This window comes from Emys orbicularis, chromosome 3 (assembly GCF_028017835.1).
Source record: "Emys orbicularis isolate rEmyOrb1 chromosome 3, rEmyOrb1.hap1, whole genome shotgun sequence".
NCBI classification, from domain to species: domain Eukaryota; kingdom Metazoa; phylum Chordata; order Testudines; family Emydidae; genus Emys; species Emys orbicularis.
The window spans coordinates 98,206,190-98,221,669 of NC_088685.1; the positions used below are offsets into that span (position 1 = coordinate 98,206,190).

A 15,480-nucleotide genomic window follows, 5' to 3' on the forward strand; every position below is an offset into this window, starting at 1 on the left:
GTCCTGCTTTGAGCAGGGGGTGGACTAGATGACCTCCTGAGGTCTCTTCCAACCCTAATCTTCTATGATTGTATGAAAGTGCAAATAACCCCCCTGACTAAGGCAGCTCTGTCTGCTCCTCTGTCAGAGGGCTGGTACACCTGAAATGTCCAGCCAAGCAGTGACTTTGTGGTTTCCCTGTGCAGCCATCCGCCAGGACTGGGTGACCTCGCTGCCCTTCAAAGCTCCCTCACTAAATCCAGATATGGGCAGGAGGCTCAGGACAGTGAAAAGGCAGAAATGGTAGGAGATTCTCTCTGCTTCTTACTACAAACTACTCCTTCCCCCTCCCCCCCATCCCTCCTGAAGGAGAAGCAGAAATTCAGTTCACAGGGCAAGACTTAGGGCCTTTGAGACATACATCTTTGACCCCTTCCTGGTTCATCTGGGGATGGACTTTTTTGTGTGTATATATATATACACGGTGTATATATATATACACCGCCGGGGAAGCACGGACTGGACCGGCTTCCCCGGCGGTGATTTAAAGGGCCCGGTGCTCCAGCCGCTGCGGGGAGCCCCGGTCCCTTTAAATCACCGCCAGAGCTCCGGCAGTGGGGCTCGGGCGGGGATTTAAAGGGCCCAGGGCTCCCCGCAGCGGCTGGAGCCTCTGGCCCTTTAAATCACCTCCTGAGCCCGGCTTCCGGAGCCCCGGCGGGGATTTAAAGGGCCCGGGGTGCCACACGAATTCGGATATAACGCGGTAAAGCAGCGGGGCTCGGGGGGCGCTTTAAAGGGCCCGGGGCTCCCCGCTGCTTTACCGCGTTATATCCGAATTTGTGTTATATCGGGTCGCGTTCTATCGGGGTAGAGGTGTATTTACTATTGTAACTAGAATAGAATCCTGCTAAACTCTTGCCCTTGGGATATCCTGTGGCAATGAATTCAAAAAGCTAATTACACATTATATGAAAAGCGTTTCATTTTATCAGTTTAATATTTTCTTCTTTTGACTGTTATGATCCCTGGATTCCCCCCCTCCCCCAACCCCTGCCCCCAGCCTGACTTCTAAAGGCAGTTCCTCCCTCTCCTTTGCCCTGGAAGGAGAGCCCCTGTCCTCATTTGGTACTAGTAGTCATCCCCATCATCCACACTGGGGACCGAAACCACAGTAAAATGAGCATTTTTACCTACTAATTGGCAAGCCAATGTAGACACCTGTCTAGGAAGTCCCTCAGGCTAACGCAATTGGTCTGGTTTGAAAGGGATGATGTCAGAATTATTACATAAGAAAGAGTGTTGCTTGTAAGATGTGGATTTATATTTTCCCTCTAGGATAAAATATAAATCTACGTCTATCTTGGTTAAGTGTATTGTATTCCAGTGTGAAAAATGCACAGTACTTGCCATATACTAAATAATTAAAGGTATGATTGCTTAACTTATAGTACTCCATGGAAATATATTATTTATCTTCTAACTGAATCCTGTTAATTCTTAAACCATTTTTAGCCGTGTTCATCTGACTACACTAGGTTGACATTAGGTTACACTAATTCTTAAGTCTAGTTTTGAGCAATGCTGAGTGTTACTGTATTGTACTTTGTATGTAATCGTGATGTTAATATATACCCCAAATATATGTACAAAAAAGGCCATACTTAGCTGAACCGGGAAGGGGTCAAATCCATTGACTGGGCTGAGCAGGAGGCGCGGGGCCCCGTTCCGGGAAATCGGCCAAATCGGCTTAAAGCCGGCCCTGCTGATAGGGGAACCTCTCTAGTATAATTCACTGTCTTTAGTTAGGTCTCTTAGCCATAAAAGAAATTTTGAGACCTTAAATGCCACCTGCAACAGTCCCAAACACTGGGAGGAAGGAACAGGCAGGGCTGTTGTTTGTTTTTTGGTTTATGTTTTCAACCCTGGCTGCTTAAAGGAATGATGATTCCAAATGCAAAGAGATAAGCAGTGGCCCTAGGCCCGTGGTGTTAATTCTTAATGGTAATGTGATTAATTAGATGTCTGTGAAGGATTTTAGACATGAAAAGGTAGTATCTAAGTATGAAGGTTACTGGGTTTGCACATGAACATTTGTAAATATTGCAGAAGCCATACAGATTAATGTCACTTTTCTGTGCATGATCACTAGAGTATAATTTTAATTTTCTATACTATATATATGAAGTATTTAAATGGGTTCTGTATCTCAAGTGTTCCAAGAATATTGTTGTTGAACAATTTTTTTCATGTAATAATCAAGAGGGCAATCAAATTAAACATTCACAGATACAGTATGCAATTTAGTGAATATGGATATGTTTTGCACAACAGATGTGAATACTGCAGTTTTAATGCATTCTTAGTTGCATCCAACTCTAGTCATGTGAAAAAGGAAGAAAGATGATCATAGAGATGTAAAGAAAAAAAGTGGGTTGGTGAAATTGAAGCAAGTTTAATCTATAAATATCTGTTATAGTGAACTATAACTCTGTTTTTTCCATGGAACCATGGAGGTTCACATGCAGCTTAAACAGCATTGCAAAATGTGATTTTTTTTACAAAAAAGGCTTTAAAAAAATATATTTGGCACCATCAAGTGGTAAAATTGTGTATTGCCACTTCAGATCAACAGCTCATTGTGATAAGCAGAGAAAAAGCCAGATCAAACCTCATAGTTAGGGCCCTACCAAATTCACGGCTATGAAAAACATGTCACAGACCGTGAAATCTGGTATCCCCCTGTGAAATCTGGTCTTCTGTGTGCTTTTACCCTATACAGTACTATACAGATTTCATAGGGGAGACCGGCGTTTCTCAAGTGGAGAGTCCTGACCCAAAAGGAAGTTGCAGGGGGGTCGCAAGGTTATTTTAGGGGGGTTGCGGTATTGCCACTGGGCAGCTGGAGAGCAGCGGCTGTTGGCCAGGTGCCCAGCTGTGCAGGCAGCAGTGTAGAAGGAAGGGTGGCAATCCCATACAATGCCATCCTTACTTCTTGCACTGCTGCCGGCAGCAGCTCTGTCTTCAGAGCTGGGCACCCGGCCAGGAGCTACCACTCTCCAGCTGCCCAGCTCTGAAGGCAGGGCCACCGCCAGCAGCAGCGCAGAAGTAAGGGTAGCAGTAACACAACCACCCCTACAATAACCTTGTGACCCCCCCCCAAACTTCTTTTTGGATCAGAACCCCTACAATTACAACACTGTGGAATTTCAGATTTAAATAGCTGAAATCATGAAATTTACTATTTTTTTAATACTATGACCATGAAATTAACCAAAATGGGCCATGAATTTGGTAGGGCCCTACTCATAGTAATATGCAACATAACTATAGATGCATGGAGGGCTTTTTGTTTTGTTTTGTTCAGCTGTATTTTCTGGGCTTTCTTATTAAATCAAACAGAAAAATTGCCTGTTGTAAAATGTACCGTATATTCTCGTTCATTAGCCTGTTCATTTATAAGCCGACCCCCCAAGATGGTTAGGTAAAAATAGCAAAAACTGTATGACCCTTTCATAAGCTGACCCTATATTTCGGGGTTGGAAAACTTTGGCTCCCGGCCCGTCAGGATAAGCCGCTGGCGGGTTGGGATATTTTGTTTACCTGGAGCGTTCACAGGCACAGAGCCCCTCAGCTCCCAGTGGCCACGGTTTGCCGTTCCCAGCCAATGGGAGCTGCAGGAAGTGGCCCCATAATTCTCCTCATAATTCTCTACCCCTAAGACTCAGTTCACTCTGCTGAATCATCTCATACACACCCCTCAGAAGGAAGACAGAGGGTACTAAAAGAGGCACCTTGATTTGTGAAGACTTTAGGTATCCCCTTTTCTAAAGGGGATACCTAAACCTAATTTCCCCCATACTAATTTCCCCCTACTGTTATTCACACCTTCTTGTCAACTTTTTGAAATGGGCCACTCTCATTACCACTACAAAAGTTATTTTTCCTCCCTTGGTATCCTACTGTTAATTGAATTGTCTCGTTAGACTGACCTCACACTTGGTAAGGCAACTCCCATCTTTTCCTGTATTTATACCTGTTCCTGTATTTTCCACTCCATGCATCTGATGAAATGGGTTCTAGCCCACGAAGGTTATGCCCAAATACATTTGTTAGTCTCTAAGGTGCCGCAAGGACTCCTCGTTGTTTTTGCCTTTTCTTAAGGTCCACTAGCCAAATTCCAGATCTGTTTTACTTCTGGTAGCTGGCCATTTTGGCCTTTTATCTGCACTGGACACACTGTACAAGTTCAAACAAGTTAAGCAATCACACAAAGTACTGATATTAAATTCTAAGTCCTATTTCTATTTAATCTAACTGTGCTGTTCTTGATGCTGTGAGGAAAGTGAAAAATCCACCATGTGTCTGACAGTTTGGCTCAAATGGAAACCCCAAAACAGATGATCAGTAAAAAACACAGTATCCTAACAGAGAGCAGGGTGGAGAAGGTAAAATTGGAATAGGAGTTTCCAAAAATGGTAAAATGGTTGGCCAGGGTTTAAATTAATGAGAAGGGAGAGGAGGAAGCTGATCAGCTCCCATCTCCCTCTGGCTGTTAATGGGAAGCACAGAGCTCATGAGGCAGGAGTGTCTACACCTGTGTTCCTCCAGTAGGCACCCCCACCACCTTTTTTTCACAGAGTTGGCCCCCCTTCCTGCAGCTTCAATTGAGTTTTCAACCTGTGGATGAGATTCTACCTCTCCCTAGGCCATGGGCTGTTCTAGCTGTTGCAGCCTTGAGAATGAAGCAGAACCTGTGGCCTTATCACTTGAGGATCCTGTGACCCTACCCCCACCTGTTCTCTGGTCCCAGTTAGATTCTGAAGACCTTAGCTACATGCTGTAATTGAGCCAGATTTTTCAAATTATTCATAATGTGTTTGAATTGCAATAGTGCCCTGAATGGGGTAGGCACTATAGACACACTTAAGATGCATTGTCCCTGCCTCAAAGAGCTTATGTTCTAAAAAGACAAAATAAATATATTGAAAGGTGGAAGAAAGGGAAACATTATACATTTTTCCTATTGTTTTATTTTATTAAACTTATAACCAATTCCCAAGTGCCCCTAGTCATGTAATTCTTATACATGTTGTTACATGCATTTAATATCCCCCAAGTTCCTCTCTTCTCTTTGAACAAGAAAACAGATAAAAGAATCATATCTAGGACTGGAAGGGTCCTCTACAGGGCATCTAGTCCAGTCCCCTGCACTGAGGCAAAACTAAGTATTAACTAGACCATCACTGAGAGCTGTTTGTCTAATCTTTTCTTAAAAACCGCCAATGACAGAGATTTCACAACTTTCATAGGTAACATCTTCCAGTGCTCAACTACCTGTACAGTTAGGAAGTTTTTCCTAATGTCTAACCTAAATTTCCTTTGCTACAATTTAAGGCCATTACATCTTGTCCTGTCCTCATTTGATAAGGACTGGAGAACAATTTATCACCCTTCTCTTTATATCTACCTTTTACGTACTTGAAGACTGTTATGCCCCCTCCCCCAGCCTTCTCTTCTCCAGACTAAACAAACCCAATTTTTTCAATCTTTCCTCATAAGTCATATTTTCTAGACCTTTAATCATTTTTGTTGTTCTCCTTTGGACTTTCCCGAATTTGTCCACATCTTTCCCAAAATGTGGTGCCCTGAACTGGATACAGTACTCCAGTTGAGGCCTTGCCGGTGCTGAGTAAAATAGAAGAATTACTTCTTGCGTCTTGCTTACAACACTCTTGCTAATACATCCTAGAATGATGTTTGCTTTTTTTTTTTTTTTTTTTTTTTACTCATGTTTAGTTTGTGATCCACTATAACCCACAGATCCTTTTCTGCAGTACTACTTCCTAGGCAATCATTTCCCATTTTATATTTGTTTGATTATTTCTTCCTATGACTAGTACTTTGCATTTGTCCTTATTGAATTTCATCCTGTTTATTTCAGACCATTTCCCCAGTTTAAGATTGTTTTGAATTCTAATCCCTTCCAAAGCACTTGCAACCCCTCTCAGCTTGGTATAGTCAGCAGACGTTATAAGTGTACACTCTATGCCATTATCCAAATTATTTATGAAGATATTGAATAGAACTGGACCCAGGACAGATCCCAGTGGGACTGCACTCAATACGCCCTTCCACTTTGACTATGAACCATTGATAACTATTCTCTGAGTGCATTTTTGCAACCAGTTGTACACCCACCTTATACTAGGTTTGTCTATGCTATATTTCCCTAGTTAACTAATAAGAGGTCACGTGAGACAGTATCTATCTTACTAAAGTCAAGATACAGCACATGTACTGCCTCCCTCTCCCCCCATCCACAAGGCTTGTTACCCTTTCAAAGAAGGATATTAGATTGGTTTGACTTGATTTGTTCTTGACAAATCCATGTTGACTGTTACTTATTATCTTCTAGGTGCTTACAAATTGATTATTTGCTCCATTATCTTTCTGGGTACCAAAGTTAAGATTACTTATCTATAATGCCCTGGGTTGTCCTTATTCCCCTTTTTATAGATAGGTACTATATTTGCCCTTGTCCAGTCCTCTCGTATCTCTCCTTTCCTCCCCAAGTTCTCTATGCTAATCTTCATGTCAGATCTCATTTGGTCTCTCTGTAGCTTGTAACAATTTTTTGTTGTTGTTCACAAACAGATTTAATGGAAGTCAGAATAATATAATTTGCCTTTTGTTTGTGATTTTTTTTGCGCAGCAAAGAGGGAGATTTCTGTGCCCTGAGACCTTCTTGCAGCCATTTTAACAAAAATCATATCCAATATTGACATTGTGGCTTTATTGGAAAACCCACAAATTTTACATTCTTGCCTCTTAATGTCTTTTCTATCAAACTCTGATGGATCTTTGATCTGTCTGGCCTGATGAAAGAATTCAATATACGTATATATCCGTCTAAAATCTTTATTGTTTAGTTTATTTAGAAAGGAACATCACAAAAGTAATTCATTATAGTAACTCAGACTTGAAGACAGATGCTGCTAACAAATGAAAAAGACTGGGTATTTTTCACTGCTTCTCCCTCTCATGTGACAGTTCAAAACAGGGCCGGCTCCAGGCACCAGCCGAGCAAGCTGGTGCTTGGGGCGGCAGATTGAACGAGGCGGCATTCTGCCCAATCCTAGGGCGGCACGGCCGCCTTTTTTGTTTTTGTTTTTTGTTCCACTTCGGCCGCCCTGTAGGGGGCGGCGGCGCGGAGGACAGGAGCGCCCTGCAGCAAGCCCGGCAGGGCAGTCCTTGTCCTTCCCTCCCCGCCGACCGGAGCGGAGCCCTCCCAGCAGGCGGCGCGGCGGGAGGGGCCGCGTGTAGCCCTGGATGCCCCCCGTCTCTCTCTCTCCTGCCCGCTCCCTCTCCCTCCCCCCAGCTAGCCGGTCCCCCTGCATCCGTGCTCCGGCGCACAGATCACTGGGTTTTTTTTTTTTTTTTTTTTGCTTTGCTGTGCTGTGCTGGCCGCCCCGTGTTTTTTTTTTTTTTTTGCTTGGGGCGGCCAAAAAGCCAGAGCCGGCCCTGCTTCAAAAATATACAGTATCTTCATCTTGTAAAGTGGGAACATGACGTAATCTGTATTGTTGGCAATGCTAAGCTTTTCCCTGTTGGTCACAGGAATAGTGTTTGAAAGTGGATGACTGAGGGTGAAGGCAGACTGCAAAAGAGACAATTATGAGGAGCCTGGGATAGTGGAAATATAATAGAGAGTATGTTGCTGAGCATATAAAGCTATTTTATTTGTGAGATTTTTTAAAAATACCTTTTTGTTACTCCTCATTTCCAATTCCTCATTTAGAGGAGAGTAATAAATGCAGTAATCATGCATCATTTCAGTTAGCACCAATCTGGATACATGTAGCAGTTATGTGTTAACTTGATTAAAGAAATAATTGACCCACACTGGGTAAAATAATATGTAGTTAACCTGCAAATATTTGTAATTTGAGCAATGTTAGGTCGACATTTTTATTTGTAAGCAATCTATGCTGAAAAAAACTTGAAACCATTAAAATCACTCTTTCCTTTCTTTAGAACTTCATTCTAGAGAGAAGCAGGCTTTAGTAGAGGAGATCATACAACTGAAGAGAAGGAAGGAACAGACAGACAGACAGGCCTCTGAAAAGGAAATGGAGTTATTGCGTGCCAGGCAGGAATTAGAACAGCAACAAACCAATCTGAGTAATTGTGAACAGAAAATCCTTGTGATACAGTCAAAGGTACACTGCCTGGTATCATTGTTTTATTACATCAGTCAGCAGCATTTATGAGATTTGATTTCTTGTGTGTTATGTCAAGGGAGCGGTTTTTAATAGGAATCAGTTATATATTTATTACTATTAACAGATGGAATTCAGTTGGTCAGAAAAACATTTTTATTATTGTCCATTTGCAATTTAGATTCTCATTGTTAAATCTACAGCTATTATAATAAAATCTTTTCATAATACACTGAAAAATCATTCAATGAGCTTTGTGTGGAATCTATTAACTATGACTAGGGGTCTGATCCTGCATTGTAGTGAGTGTCCTCAAACTCCACTGACATTTTTCTGAAAATGGTACAGAGGCTATGAACAAGGGAGTCTAGATGAGCCTCACGGGAACTGATTTGTATCACCTTGCACATCACCTCTGAATCCAGCCATCCCCCCCTGCCCTAGAAATGAATTCACACCCAGCACATACTTCTTATTTCATTAGCAGTCATCCCACAATCAGCAGAGAGTCCAGCTTACCACACCTTGCCCCCTCAACATTTCCAGTACAACGTGTTTTATGAGGCTTTTCCAAGTAGATTTATACCACAATGTTCATAGAATTCCCTGTACTTAGTATTCAAAGGGATACTGTGAATATCACAGTAACATGAATTACTTGCAGAGGTAATGGTGACTGCTATATGGTTCAAATGAGTGGATTGAGTTTTAGACCTTGATCCTGCAATGACCTTTGCATCCACCTGGGGCCTTAAAGGCCTAATCCTGCACCACTGAAAATAGTGGGAATTTTGCATTGACTTCAGCTGGCACAGGATAGAGCCTGTAGAGTGTAAATTCCTTGAGGTAGGGTCTCTGACTTCCTATGTGTTTGTAAATTTCTTAGCACAATGGGGAACTAGTCTTGGTTGAAGCTTCTGGGTGCTGCCACATTCTAAATAATAATAAATGACAATATTTGGCTAGGAATATATTTCTTGAATTCAATCTGTGCATTTATATAAGGCAATACAAACAATTTAAATATTTTAGGATACTTTTGTGATGTCAAATAAACAAGAAAAAAGCAACAAAAATGCAAAGTAGTATTAGCAGAGTTTAAAAGGTACTAATGTTTTGTCTAAATTTTATTTCTCCAGCTAGTCTGAAGTTCACTACTTGCATATTGTAAATGACTGTATAGAAAATATGAAGAATGACCCAGCACAATTTTTTCTTCAAGAACTGCTAATAGTTTATATATAATACCAAGGCAATTTCAAATATACTATACAATTATTATTATAAACCCCAGTCCAGCAAATGTGTACACACACAAATAGTCCACTTGAGTTCAATAGGATTACTCGTGCATAAAATTGGTGGCATGTATAAGTGTTTGCAGGATGCCAGTAACCCCTTTCTTATCTTCATTCCCCCCATCTGTTTTTTCAGTATTCTGGTAAATGGATACTTCAAATAAACAGTAGTTCATTGATCAACTATTTGTATGTGTGGTGAAATTTGATGGAGACACTTACTTGAATTGGGGGGAAAAAAGTTTTTGTTGATCAGGAACAGGGCTGGCTCTAGGCACCAGCAAAGCAAGCAGGTGCTTGGGGCAGCAAATTTGCAGGGGCGCAAGAATCCAGCATGAGAGCTGAGAACCAACAGGGAGCCCTGGGAGCTGTAGTTCCTTGGTTAGCTCCCTGCCTATAGAGCCAGCCCTGGAGCAGGGAAAGAACTACATTTCCCAGCATTCCCTTGGCCACAATTAACAGGAAAGGGAGGGGGAAGGAGTGTAGAACTGAAACCTCATGTTACAGCTTGCTGTAAATGGTAGGAACAGAGCCAGCTGTAGGTTTTTTTGCCGCCCCCCACCTCAGCCCTGGGCTCCCCCCGCACCCCTGTGTTGCCCCAGCCCTGGACTCTCCCCTGCCCACACCCCCTGCTGCCCCAGCCCTGGGCTCTTCACCCCACCCCAGCCCTGGCCCCCACCCGCACCCCCTGCTGCCCCAGCCCTGGGCTCTCCCCCCACCTGCACCCCCTGCCGCCCCAGCCCTGGGCTCTTCCCCCCACCCGCATCTCCTGCCACCCCAGCCCTGGGCTCTTCTCCCCCCCCTGCACCCGCACCCCCTGCCGCTCCAGCTCTGGCCCCCACCCGCACCTCCTGCCGCCCCAGCCCTGGGCTCTCCCCCCACCCGCATCTCCTGCCACCCCAGCCCTGGGCTCTTCTCCCCCCCCCCCCTGCACCCGCACTTCCTGCTGCCCCAGCTCTGGCCCCCACCTGCACCTCCTGCCGCCCCAGCCTGGGCTCTCCCCCAAAGAAAGAATTGGGTGGACTAAATGGACATTGCACCTCTCTATCTGAAGCCTAGCAAGGCAGGTACATGGATCCCACTAGAATTTAAAATGAAAACTAAGGGAGGGGAGGCTCTACTAGACTGGGCAGCTTTAGATACAGTACCAGGCACGTAGGAGGATTTACACTTCTGAGCCATGGAAGCAGAAATTGACTTTTCTTTTCCAGATTTAGCTAATATTCAGAAAGGGAATCCAGCACCTGCCTTCCAGATTTGAACACCCTCAAAATTCAGGAGTGCTCAAGCTCAATTTGGGCAGCTGTTACTTCATTTCTCCCAAATCAAATATACTGATCCACTGTAACTTGCTGTAGGAAAAAGTAGAATAAATTGAGCAAGAAATGCTTCCCAGTGGTTATTAGGACTGGAATTGCTATTTTCAACAGCCATTGCTATTATTATTATTATTTATTATTAAGTTTAATTTTATTTGTTTAAAAGGAAGACAGTGATATTGCATTGGCAAATTCCCCATAGAAACAAAGAATGGAACAAAAGAATAATAAAGGCACCTCAACTTTTCCTCATTTATGTAGGACAGTCTTATAATATGCATCCAGATATCCTCCAGTCACACAAGCTGAAAATTGTTCCACTTTACTGCAGTTCTGTAACCATATGGGAACCAATCCTGTCTGTGTTCTGTGCACATCCAACATTCCTGCTGAATGATCCGCCCTGGGAGCGAGTTACCAGTGACCCAGGGCTGGGGCGGCAGGAGGGTGCGGGGGGGGCAGCCAAATTTTTTTTTGCTTGGGGCAGCAAAAAACCTAGAGCCGGCCCTGATCAGGAAATGTTAAAATAATGTAAAATTTGTATTCCATCCTCCCACTGTAAATAAATTTTCTCAAGCATCCATATAATAAACCCTAACCACATACATGCAGACACCACATTCATCAGCTGGGATTGAATTTAGAACTTTCAGCACCAAAAGCACAAGCCCCTACCACTTGAGCTTTATGTACCTGGTCAAGAGTCATCATATAAATCTGGTAAAACAATAAAGGAATCAGACTACTGGACAGTTTTACAGTAGTCAAACTAAAACCAGATTATTTATTGGAACTACTTAATGAGTGATGTATGTTTTACAGTTATTTTAGAAATAAACATAAAATGAGCCCCAGTCTTCATTCTGCTCTAACTTTGTCTCCTTTTATATATGTGGACACCAAGTTGAAGCAACGGTCAGAGCAGCAGACGGCAGTAGATTTGCAGCTTTCTGAAAAGAGAAAGGAACTTATGAAAGTGCAGTTTGCTGTGCATGAAATGGAAGACAAAATATTTAAAAAAACTGCAATGATGCAAGACCAGATCACACATGACATCAGGTATTAGCCAAAGTATTTGGCAGTTTTTCGAGGGATGGTCAGGTATTGATGATTTGGGATTTACTAACCCATTAAACTCTAGGTTACTGGTTTCTGTCTTCACTACGGATGGGGTCACTTTAAGCTGGCACCCATTTTCTGACACATTGCAGGGAGTCATGATGTACTGCTTTCAGTTCATCCCCATCTACCAAAAGATGTTACGCTCTATTGGCTTTTCAGCAGAGAGACAACAGAGAAAATGGACAAGTTGAAACAAAAGGTACTCTCTCATCCACAGAGGTAGTCCTTCCAGTTCAGGATTGACTAACATAAAGTGTAAGAGAGGTTGCACAGTAGCTCCACTTGTAGTGTTTTAAGGGATAAATGGTTAGTTATAGTCCCCGTAGTTAACAATTTAGCATCCTTCCGAAATTTGCTTAATTTAAAATTAGAGGGTTCCTTCTGGGGAAGAGCAGCCAATTGGAACTACTGCAGGAAGCAAGTGGAGCTTTCTCCCTCTCCCCTCAGGAGACACGATTCTCACAGGAAGGGAGGAGGGAACAAAAAGATCCCAGCAGCTCAGGGCAGCTTCAATCCATCCCCTCTCCATTTCTGTGAGCAAAGAGACAGCTCTTCTCTGCACACCTTCCCTCCTTCCTTCTAACATCTGGGCTGGGAAGGGGCAGAGGGGCGGAAGAATTCCTGGGTCTGCCAGCTCACTCAGCCAGGAAGGGAAAGCCCTCTGCCTCTGGCTTGGGAGAGTGGGATGAAGAGCCCCAGGAATAGGAGAAGCAGAGGTGAGGCTGGGGGAATTCTTCTTGAGTTTCTCTAAAAGATAGTATTTTATTTTTCCTTCTCAGCTATGAAAAATAATGAAAAAATGAACATTAATCCTAAATAATTATTCTAAAAATTAATCACTGCACCTGATCGGCTCAATAGAGACGTGGTAAACTAAGGGTGTGAGCTGTGGGAATACGAGGGACAGGATGTAGAAACTGGGGTGTGTGAGAGCAGGGAAACATGGGAAACATGAGGGAGGGAAACTTCTGCATGTGTGGGGAAACAGGTACAGGAGGAAGAGGAAGACTGGAGCTGTGTGTGTGCAGGGGAATGTGAGGTGTAGGAGGAAGGGGGAAACTAAGGGGGATGTGTGTGGGCAGGGGAAAGAGGAGTACATGTGGTAGGGGAAAACTAGGGTGTGCACTCCAGCTATTTTGTGCTGCTCTGGCAATGCAAAACAGCTGTAAACCCAGCTTAACTGACCAGTATTCTCTTGCTGCTATGCAGTGCTTGAGATGGCCAAAATCAGTCAGATCAAATCTGACCTCAAAATATAACATAAAAATGATTTAAGACTGGTAGTACATACTTTCAGATCTTTAGAAATGTCACATGGTAGCATTCTCGGGCGGATTCTTGTTAGTGTTCAGGTATGAAATTTTTAATAATTGTAACTGATTTTATCATTTTTACTTGAGTGTCCTGAGGGCTTTTAAATTGTGTAATATATTTTACTAGAGTAGCGCTAATTTCCTTGATTTCCTTGTTTTGAGAGAAAAAGAGAATATCTGTGTGTGCACAAGCATTACATTAATTCTCCATTGTTACAACAGTATGCCCTCCTACAAGCAAGATGTGCCTTGCTAGTGATTCATCCTTGTTTTTAGAATTAATTCTTAATAAATAGAGCTAGATAGATTGTATAATATAACTAACAATGTTAGGTTGCTTTTTGGCAGATTTAGGATACAAAGTTTATGGAAAGGGCTGATTTTAATGAGATAATTCAGAAAGCTGTATAAAATGTCCTAACATTAAGATTCTATTATACAAACCTTATAATTGGATCTTAATGTTAGGACATTTTATACAACTTTCTGAATAATGTCATATATATCTTTTAAAAATATGGCTTGTCATTTTCAGATGGAACAATTTTTAACAATAAATATTATTTTCTCTGTGCATTTTTTCTGATCAGAAGTGAGATAAGTTTTCTTCATCAGCAATTGAGAGAGAAAGATCTACTGGCAGAGCAGGATCGTTTCTTAAGAAGCAAAATGATGGATGATTATGCATCCCTGACCACAGAGAATGCTGTGCTGCGTTCCCAGCTCTTGGAACTTAACAAGCAACTGAACATAGTAAGAATGGGATAGGGAATGACCAATTGGTCTTACATATAAAAAACAAACAAACAAAACCCCACTAAAAAACAGTTAGTGCAATGAAGACAGCATAGATTAACATGATGTTCCTTTTCCACTGCCTTACATTAAAACATCTAAGATTCTATATTTTTACACTTCAGTAATGTTCAGACTATACTCGGTTCACTTTTCTTAGTAAAATAAACAGTTGAGACTACAAAGGAAATCTGATCCAAATTAGAGAACATCTTTAAATTTCTGAAGGCACATGATAAAAGTAGGCAATTAAATTCTCTTTTTTCCTCCCTCTCTAGAGTGGTAAACTGCTAGTGGTTTTTAAATATGAACACATCAGCATGCAATTCAAACTGAGAAATTAGCATTTTTATTTAAATATGCACGTTCTTATTAAATCAGCAGTTTCCTGAAGCTTGCACTTGCTATTTCTATCTGTAATGCTTTGGCCTAATTTTCACCTGAGCTGTTGCTTGAAGACTTCCCTCTGCCTTTAAATTCCATTTGATGGCAGTGACTTCTGAACCCTAAGCAAAAAATGCTACAGTAATCCTCCATATCTGGGATAGGTGTGAAAAAACAAAGATCATTAAGAAGTGCTGAATTGACCTGCCCTCAAATATAGAATGAGTTTCAAGTCATTAATTGGAAAGAGGTTGTAGAACATAACTGAAAGATGACTCCTGAGACATTTGGGCCAGATTCATCAACAGTTTCATGGATGCGTCTTTGAGCCTACTTCTCATTTCTTCTGCCTGTATCTGGGTTCTTAAATACTCCATACCAAGCAGCTCCTGGATGTGACGGTGCCACCCATAAGGCTTTATGGAAATATGCTTATGAATGTGTATATATATAACATAACTAGAATGTGTTTTATGCTACATATGCCATGTAACATATCTCTGTAAAGGTCATGATCTACTGAATTTATTAATCGTATTTGTATGCATGTATCATTTTTGTATTTGAAGTTATGAATATTGGCTGCATACTTGTCTGATTCTAAGTAGGCTGTAGTGAAGCAGTTGGTCAGCTTCCTGAGAAAAGACTATTCTCAGTAAGTGCCCAATCAAGAAACACTTAAGCCAACAATGAACTTGGAGACACCAATCCACATCTGGGCTTTCCCAGGAATGTGGCTTGGCTGGTAAGGAACTCAGTCATGCATGGACATGTGACTTGCCCAGGTGACTCCAAAACTCCATTTTGTAGCTGGACTTTGCATAGGAGAGAGGAGGGGGTCTCCACCCACAAGAGAAAGTCTATTTAAGTCCAGGGGAGACCCCTCCATTTTGTCTTCAGCTGGCTAAAGAGAGGGCCTCTCCACCCCCAAAGATACCTGAAAGAAACTGGAACAAAGGACAGTGACTGCAAGGGGTATGAGTGATTGCTGGACCCAGACTAAAAGGAGATTAGTCTGTAAAAGGAAGCATTCTGGAACTGGTGAGGATCT

The 15,480-nt window shown here is 42.3% G+C and overlaps 1 protein-coding gene across 1 annotated transcript in view; it reads left to right on the forward strand.

The window, feature by feature from the left end:
- The window catches only part of LOC135876114 (golgin subfamily A member 6-like protein 26), a 40,130-nt gene that overhangs the window by 11,784 nt on the left and 12,866 nt on the right, over nt 1-15,480 (forward strand). The window contains exons 4-6 of the mRNA XM_065401295.1: nt 8,014-8,198; nt 11,720-11,874; nt 13,841-14,003. Of these exons, the coding sequence (XP_065257367.1) occupies nt 8,014-8,198; nt 11,720-11,874; nt 13,841-14,003 (503 nt within the window). The remainder of the gene's footprint in view (nt 1-8,013; nt 8,199-11,719; nt 11,875-13,840; nt 14,004-15,480) is intronic.